Raw genomic sequence first — 9,773 nt, forward strand, 5'->3', positions numbered from 1 at the left:
TGATATTGATATTGTATATTTATTTGTGCTCTACATTTTTTATATATGTCACTACCATATCTGCCAAAATTAGTGATTTAAACACACACACACACAAAAAAAACAAAACACTTTTGTTATATTAAACTGCCAGAGCTAATCTGGCCAATCACAGGATTTATTCAAGGTAGGTAAAGGTCTCATGGAAACCTTTCCAGCCGGAGCAGATGTGTGATGAATGCGGAGTGCCAGATGCCCTTTTGTTCCAGGCAGAACATTTGATTACCCCTCAGGTTCTGACAGGACAAGGTATGATTAGAGCACACAAAGAAAACTAAGAACCGCTGTAGTAAACTAAATCGTGTGCTTAAGTGGTATTCTCACATAGACGTTTCATGTTGTTTCTGAATAGAAGAATGAGGACTGTTAACTGATGGTGGTTGTTGTCATAAAAAGACTCTTCAAGGCTTGCTCAAGTCTTGACATGCTCTGATTACACATTCAAAGACGAGTAAGCAAAACAAAACAAGAAACTCAAAATACACAAAGCACATGTGTTGAACAGAAAGTTATAGTAGTGTTATATTTAACAGACTTGTTTGCATGCTTGCTCGTAAAATGTTTTATTTAAAATAACAGTATATTAAGGTCTGAGGAGCAAACCACCTCAGCGAGACTTTGTTTTGTGCCTTGTCGAAGTCATATTTGAGCGTTTTTACAGACAATAACCGTAGCATCCGCTGCATCAGCACGATCCGCCGACAAGCTCAATCATTATTGGCAAGCAGCAGTGCCAAACAACAAACCCACATGCGACAGCAGCTTCACTGCCTTCCTATTTTGATCTACAAGCATTGTGCTCAAATTAGTCTTTGTACAAATGTGCCACTAAAAATGATGCACAGCAGCTAATTCAGTGATGTGGTAAAGACGTGCTTGTGATAGCAAGCAAGCTTGTGCAATGCATCTGCACAGCTGTAAGAGAAAAGGTTGCAAAACTCTAAAATTACTCGTGTGCAAGATGTTCCCCTTAAAACACATCATGTGGTCCATCAGAGCAGAGCCTATGGTGCTTATGCTGGTTTAACAAAGGCAAAATACTGTTATTGGACACATTTAGTTTAGAGGGGTTTTCTCCTTCAAAATAACTTTGTTTTGACTCGTCCTAGAGCTTTTAATCCATCGCATTGTATCGTATTGTACTGTATCGTATCAACTGTATTTATTGTCCAGTATTGTATTCATTGTACAGTATCATATCTAGTGTGGTGTATTGTATTGTATTGTATCATATCTATCATACCGTATCATAACTATTGTACTCTATCCATCCATCCATCCATCCATAGTATCTATGTATCTATCTATAAACATTACATTATATAGCACAGGACAGTAAAGCCCTGCATTGTCATAGCTGAGATTCACTGATCCACCAGCATGCAGAACACAAATGAACTCCAGACCACAGCTCAGACTGCAATTCAATCAATACACAGCAGGAAAAAACCTTGGCATCTTTACCCTTAAGTGCTAACAGGGAACTATTTGAACCATTTTTACAAGTCAGGCATATTTCAGCTGACTTTATGTATATATCAGTTGTTTTTTATCATTACGAAGAGCAAGGTTCAAACCAGAAGTGGTTGAGCACTATTGTAAGCTTTCTTTCATTGCATCATTTCACAGAAACACATAGTTCTTATTATACAGAGAACAGTGGGATATCAAATGTAATGTCTTTGTTTATGTGTGGCAGAAAGTGAAAAGGTCTGTGTTTAGTAGTCTTGGCATGCAGGAAATGATTGATAGACTAATACCAACAGTGAAACAAGAGGTAAAAAATTTCCCATGGTGTCAAACCGAGAACAGTACAGTAATATTACAGAAGTTAATATGATACACACTGAATATCTGATGAAGATGAAATATAGCTGGCAGTAAACGACCAACCTGAATGTCAGTACTTTAGGTGCCAGTAAAAATCCTTTAGATTTCCTCAGATTGGCCACTATAGCACCACAAAGGTTGATGGATTTACCCACAATGCAAAGTGAAGAGTCTGGAAGTAGATTTATGAAGTGTAGCGATGGAGGGTAATCTAGCACATCAGACAACACTACAGCACACAAGGGAAAATACGTGAGCCAAGAATCACACCTGCTGAGGAGGGAACCTATCAATCGATCCATTTCAGACATGCTGCAGCAACGACTGAACGCTGCTCATTTACAATATTCAAAGAAACCTATATTTAACTTGAAAGGAGTGTTCGTAGACATCAAGCCCACAAACCGCCCACAGTCACAGATGATTCTGTCCTGAGGGGGGCGCTGAGTTTGAAAATGCAATAGTGGTAAAATCCAAAGATAAACATGGACGGTGTTTCCCTGTTTATAGACGGCCTCTCTCTCTCTGCCAGTCATTATGGATACTTTTAACACAGATATTTTTGGTGGAAGTCAAGGAGATGATATACGATTTCAACCCCTTGTGGTGCTGTTCCTCGCCACAGGTATGGATGTGCGATCATGGTGCTTTCAATGCAGCCCTTTTACCCCATTTATAAACAGAGGTGTATAAACTAACTTAGTATAAACACTTTGTTACTGTACTTAAATACAGTAGCCTACATTTATACTTTATACTCAAGAATAAATATTTTGTTGACTTCTACGTTCATATATTTTAAAAAGAAAATTGAAACTTTTAGTCCAATACTTTTCTCCAAAATAGGAAAAATGAACTGACAAAACTTACTTAACATTAATTTATCATAGTAAATATCCCTATTTCAACACCACTGCTGTGCATCTGCTGCCACTTTGCATTACCACAAAAATATTGCTAAAAAAAAAAGTATAAAGCATACCGATTACTCGTTTTTTCATTTCTGTTGAAATAAGACACATTTTTCAGAACAGTGTGGCCTGCTCTGAAGAGCAGAACCACTAAATAACCTCTCCTTGTCATAGATGTCATCCTCAGCAAAGCATGACTAAGAGCCATTTTGTAATCAAATTCATGAGGCCATTTGCAAGAAGACAGACCTCACTACTGAATGACAAAGAGTGGGGAGAGGCGCGTGAATCTGGAAAGCACAGCAGGAGAGTGGCTGTTCCCCATGCACAGCCCGTCTCCCCGACATTAATCAGAGAGATTAATTCCCCACCGCTCTCAGATGAACCGTTCCTCTACAACAGCCATAACTGCACTCTGAGAAGCCAAACTCATTAAAGAAAGTGCAGGTGTATCCATGCCAAAATCACCTGAGAAATAATAAATGACATTGCAGTGAAGTTTTATTTTTTATTTTTTATTTTTTTTAGAATAAAGCTTTGCACTTTCTTTAATAAAGCTTATTATTCCATCTTTTTATTTTGCTTCCTATAAGTTAAAATACTTTTTGTACTGTATTTATATGTATTTAATTTTGTATTTATTATATATGATGCATCTAAATACATTAAAATCTAAATATATATCAAATAAATGGGTGGTGCATAAAATATTACATACAGTGTATTTAAATAATTAGTTTAAATATTATATATGTATTTAAATACATTATATTTTATTTACAATATATTATTTATATGTTATGTACAATTTATTATTTATATATAACATCATTATAATTATTTATAACTATATATAATATAATGCAAGTAATATAGTTATTAAATAATTCATTATAAATAAAAACTATAATATTAAATTTAATTGTAATTTTCATTTTTTTCAATATTGTATTTATTAAATATGATATCTAAATGCATTATATAAGCTAAACAGGTGGGGTATATAATATTACATAAAATGTATTTAAATAATGTATTTAAATATTATAAATGTATACTATTTAAATACATTATTATACACTATTTACAATATGTTATTTATGTATGACATTATATTATATATAATTCATTATTTAATTAATGATTTGTTATTACATATAATTTTACATAGATAAATTACATATAATGTTTAATTGTATTTTTTCCACGTTTGTAACTGTGGTCTCTGAGACACCAAGTATAAATAATGTTCTGTACAAAATTTAATTTAAAATCAGTTTGCATCAGTTTTGGGATATTTTATAAAACATCAATCTTTACCCTTCAATGTTAAGTGTCCTTTATGAGCAAGAAAGACCCTCAGGGTCTTTCACACCCGTTAAAGAACATGAGGCTTAACAAAAAGTACAGCTTTCTAAAATGTTTTCTGTTCTCTTCATTTTCTAACACATGAAATCAGTACAGAAACAGGTGACCTTTCTATAGCACAAACCCAGTGGTACATCACAGATATAGTGGGAAGAGTTCCAATTTCTTCTAAAAGAAACACCAATGACTCAGAGATACAGCAAAATATCTGCATGCACTCAGTCCTTCATCCTGACTTGTTATATCACAGGGATGAAAAGGGTTGCATATAAAGTTTGGTCATTTTTGACAGAAATATTCACTCTCCAAACCACGGATGACAGAGCAGTACAGATCTGCCTCATGCACTTTCAGTAAAAATAAGAGTGCTGGATCTGTGTCAAACCAACTGCATTATAGTTTAGACCTCAATAAAGCTGGCAGGACGTAGAGTATGGTGAGTCACGGGTCCCAAACTGTTCCAACTGAAAACACAGAGATGTGAACAGAAGACGTCAAGACAGAGATGCCAAAAAGAACACACAACGGTTGCCACGGTATTTAGTTTTACTGCGCCTGGAAAGGTCAAAAACCTAAGCAAACCAGTATTTCATTCTAACCTTTACCCAATTCCACACATTCCAGAAAGCACGTGGCTCACAACCACAAGTGATGCAGCTTATAAGTGCCAAAGTTAAAAATAAATATGATTTATATCATGTGAATGCTGCGAAAATGCATTGTAATGGATCATTCTGCATGCAAAGTGTGCATGACACAAACACACACACACACACACACACACAAAAATGTCTAACTCTCAATGCATGGACCAACCTCTTAGACGGTGGCTATCTCTTGAGCAGATGGTTTTACATTTAGTTCAAATGTGACCCAACACAAACTGTGGAGGTTAAGTATGAACATACTGGGTGACGACAGGGAACTTAAAGCAGAATAATAAGGAAAAATCCCCTTATCTTTCCGTCAGCTATTCCAGCAGGGTTGCCAGTATATGTTCAGGACAAATAAAAGCATGTGTGGATAGTCTGACTGAGCAAACAGTGTGTGGAGATTGAAGAAGGGCTGCATAGAAACAGGAGTAGCAGCACTCTTGGGTCACATTGACCAGGAATAGAAGTGTAACACTATACACACACTCATGCCCCTGCCAACATGCAAGAGAAAGCCTCTCTGCGAGATTTGGACTGGTTTATTGTGGGTTATGCACCCTGTGTATACACATTTTATGATGATATTATATTTATGTTAGTGTATTTATACTTATCATATTCCTATCATTCATGTTTAACTCTTTTGTTTTAAGATTTTTTAAAGAAGTCTCTTATGCTTATCAAAGCTGCATTTGTTTGACTAAAATTACAGTGAAAACAGTTATATTATAAATATTATTACAATTTAAGAAAAAATCTTCTCTATTTGAATATATTTTTACATGTAATTTAGTCCTGTGATGCAAAGCTGAATTTTCAGCAGCCATTACTCCAGTCTTCAGTGCCACATGATCCTTCAGAAATCATTCTAATATGCTGATTCGCTGCTCAAGAAACATTAATGTCGAAAATAATTGTGTTGCTTGATATTTTTGATAAAAGCGTGATTTTTACAGGATTCTTTGGTGAATAGAAAGTTCAAAAGAAGAACATATTTTTAAATAGAAATCTTTTGTAACATTATAAATGCCTTTGCTGCAACTTTTAATCAATTTAATGCATCCTTGCTGAAAAAAAGGTATAAATATCTTTCAAAAATATATAAAATTATATGTTAATAAACCAACATTGTAAAGTGAACTTTCATCACAGAGAGCTTGTATCTGAGAAAAAATCTATTGCTTTTAAATATCTTTTTTGAATATTCACACCAAAAAACTACTCAAACAAATTCATTAGGTCCTCATACACTTACTTTTAAATCCAAACGATCAACTTCCCATCCCATCTGTAGGCAACATCCTATCTGTCCCTTTAAAAGGGAGAGCACATGGTTTTATACCAATAGCTGTAGCATGCAGAGACTGACTTGCTTTGTCATGGTAAATCCTTTGTTCATAGAGTATCCATCAACTATTCCCCATGCTTTAACGGATTTCTTTATCGTTAACTTGAAATAAGTGTCCATCGTACACAGTCGTAGTGAGGAGGCTCCCACTATAAACCATATATCTCCAGTCACAGAAATATAATCCTGTCCATTGCCATGCCGTATTGTATCTGAGCACTTCTGAAGTCACTGAACCCCTGCACGCTCTCGTAGTGATGGGTGGTAAAGTTGAACAGCTGTCTCCGTCACTGGTGCAACTAATTTCCCTCTCAGATAAGGGATGGGGAAAGGAGGAGGTGTAATTGCTCACCCCCTGAGTCAGAGCCGCAATCTCTGCATGTCAGGGGGGCAACGGGGTTCAGTTCAGTTCTGCTTCAGTTATTGCATTTGACAATCTTTCCACAGGTTCCTGCTTTTTTATGACTCTTTTAGACATAGAAGATAATACAAATCAAGGGTTGCACTAAATGAGGCTCTTATTTTAAACATCAAACTGAATATTTCAGAGCAAACGTATTGAACAATAGTGAAACACTAGAAGCTGGCACAATAATGAAGATCACCCAAAACACACCCCTCCCCCCAACCTGTTTAGTCAAATTGTTCCCTCAGACAAAAGACACAGAGGAGGGGCGGGCTTTCCTTCAGTTTGGGTGCATTGATTCCCTTTCATAAGAGATTTTACACTTCAGAATCATGTTTGAATTTTAGTATGGCTGATGCTGCAGAAAGTAATGACTCAAATTCTTGGCTGTATTTAATTTGAATGAAGACCTGAGGATTGGACTATTGTAAATGAATAAAAGGTACAATGTGGTTGTGTACCTTGAGACAGGCGCACAGGTTTGGTGACCGGCAGTCCGTCCATGCTACACTGATTTCCACAGGGGTGCAGAGTGATGAGTCCTGCCTTGTTTTCGATAAAGCAGTGCTGAGCTGCGATCCCTGGGCCCTGGATGTTGATGTCCATGGTTTCGTGACCCAGAGTGGTCTTGCCTAAAACAAACAACCCCCACAGGATGTTGATTTCAAAGATTGTTTGCTCTCAGACAACATGCACTATGTTTCTGGTTGCAAAAGTACTCAGGTGAAGAGAGAAGTCAGTGAAAGCCCAGGCACTTTATGTCTGTTTTGCTTTTAGATAGATATTACTGTTTAAAGGTTTGAGATTGGTTTGAAATGTTTTTGAAAGAATTCTCTTATGTTCACCAAGAGTGCATTTAATTGATCTTTTTTCAGCAAAGTGTGATGTCTATTTTGTTAAATTAAACTGAGCTAATTCATGGATATTGGGCTGCTTTTTGTCAGTGAGAAGAACCACATTCCCACCCTCATCTGTTATTAGGCACGAGATAAAAGTCTGTGACCTGAGAGGAATCACACAAGATAGTATATCAGTTTATAATACTAATACAGTGCAGTGACTAATATAAATTAAATAAGCATTCAAAACCTCTTCTCTCATGCCCTTTTCATAAGGTAATTTCTCAAAGCCTTCATGATAATTCCATGTGTCTCTGAGGAATTCAAACAGATGGACACTGATAAAGGAGACACTGGTATGAATGGCTGGTCAGTGTCAGAGAAAGTAAGTAGGTGGAGATGAAGGGTGGTTAATGAAGAAAGGGGCTTTTCTAATTATGGCATTTTTAATAATAAATAATATTTTTTTTAGTTAATATATTCTAAACTCTAGAATATTTTATTAGGTTAAAATTATGACAAAAAAGTATTATATATATATATATATATATATATATATATACAATTTCTCAAAGCCTTCATGATAATTCCATGTGTCTCTGAGGAATTCAAACAGATGGACACTGATAAAGGAGACACTGGTATGAATGGCTGGTCAGTGTCAGAGAAAGTAAGTAGGTGGAGATGAAGGGTGGTTAATGAAGAAAGGGGCTTTTCTAATTAAGAGAGGGTGTTTTTAAAAGACCCCATGCTGCTTAAGGCTCAGAGTCAGGTTACTGGCTTTTCAATCACAACACAGAGGTGACGCAGGGGATTTGGCCATCTGTGTATATTGGTTTTATATAAAGGTGTGTGTTTCTTCCCATACAATAACATTATTGGATCATATTTTGAGAATGTTCCATTTTTTCCCCCCCAAGTTTATAAAAATGGAAATATATCTAAGATCACTGCAAACCTTTTGAAAAAGTCCACCGAAATATAAATATAATAATGTAATTAATACAATTATATAATAATAATCTTACCTTCAGGCAGGGGTAAGAGGGTGATGGCTGTACTGAGACGGCCACTTCCTAGACTAACCAAATGGGGGCGCTCTGCTTGGACCTTCAGGGCTTTCCCAGTCTCAATCAAATCCAGTGGAGTGCTCTAAAAAAAGCATAGTATTCACTCAAACATGAAAAAAAGTCATCATGTTCCCATCCTCACGTGTTTTTACATTAATATGACTTTGGAATCATATGGTGACTTACAATTTTCTAATAGCATATATTCGGATATACTACTCTTTTTGCATATTGTTTTTTGCACGTTATATAGGGAAATAGGCATTTTTGGACACAGCATTTCTTTATTGCATGGAACACAAATGGAGTTATTTATAAGAATGTCCAGGCTGCTCTTTTCCATACAATTTTCATTGAATATTCATTTAAATTTTAGTGGCACAAGGCTAATATATGGCTTCAGAGGATGTACTTTCTCTGGTCCCCATCCATTTTCATTTTATGGGAGAGATCAGCATGAACGTTCCTAAAATCATCTGCTTTTATGACACAGAGAAGAAAGAAAGTCATACAGGTTTGGAATGAGGGTATGAGGCATGAGGGTGAGTAAATGATGACAGAAGCATTTTTAAGTAACTATCCCTTTAAATTGGTGGGTTTTAAACAGGGGGCCTCAACAAACTTCCAAGGGGGCCCTAACATGACTTAAAATAAGACAAAACAAGCATTAAAATAATCTTAAAAAAAAAAATAATAATAATTAAATACAATGGTAAAACTTAAAGGGGTCATATGATGCGATTTCAAGTTTTCCTTTCTCTTTGGAGTGTTACAAGCTGATTGTGCATAGATAAGATCCCTGAAGTTGCAAAGACTAAAGTCTCAAAACCAAAGAGATATTCTTTATCAAAGTTAAGACTCTGCCACGCCCCCCTAAAACGGCTCATTCTAACACGCCCCCACATATCTACCCCACTATGTGGAAATATTTGCATAATCCCGCCGCAAATGTGCACGCAAAGAAAGAAGGCGCGGTTTCAGTAACCGCAGTTAGTGTTGAAACAGCCATGTCAGGGAGACGCTGTGTGATTCAGTGCGAAAGCAAAAGCACTTTATTTGGATCACTTACAACAGAACAGCAATGCATTTTATGGACGACCGTTTCATGAACCTAGGAGAGGAAGTAATTCTGACTTTGCTATGACAATCTGGCACTTCTGAATCAGCTACTGTAAGTATGTTTTGTTATTAGTTTAAGTATTTGCTATTGACTGTTCAAATGCGGAGTTTTGCACATCGTGTGTGTGTGTGTGCGCGAGCGAGAGAAAGAGAGAGAGAGAGAGCGAGAGAGAGAGAGAGAGAGAGAGAG

The 9,773-nt window shown here is 36.2% G+C and overlaps 1 protein-coding gene across 1 annotated transcript in view; it reads right to left on the reverse strand.

Moving 5' to 3' along the window:
* The window catches only part of LOC107717178 (pleckstrin homology-like domain family B member 1), an 83,151-nt gene that overhangs the window by 51,014 nt on the left and 22,364 nt on the right, over positions 1 to 9,773 (reverse strand). Inside the window, exons 3-4 of the mRNA XM_016523855.1 lie at positions 8,423 to 8,546; positions 7,017 to 7,187 (exon numbers count right to left, since the gene is read on the reverse strand). Coding sequence (XP_016379341.1) covers positions 7,017 to 7,187; positions 8,423 to 8,546 — 295 coding nt within the window. The remainder of the gene's footprint in view (positions 1 to 7,016; positions 7,188 to 8,422; positions 8,547 to 9,773) is intronic.

Source organism: Sinocyclocheilus rhinocerous, unplaced genomic scaffold, assembly GCF_001515625.1.
Source record: "Sinocyclocheilus rhinocerous isolate Xijiao unplaced genomic scaffold, SAMN03320098_v1.1 scaffold3738, whole genome shotgun sequence".
NCBI lineage: Eukaryota > Metazoa > Chordata > Actinopteri > Cypriniformes > Cyprinidae > Sinocyclocheilus > Sinocyclocheilus rhinocerous.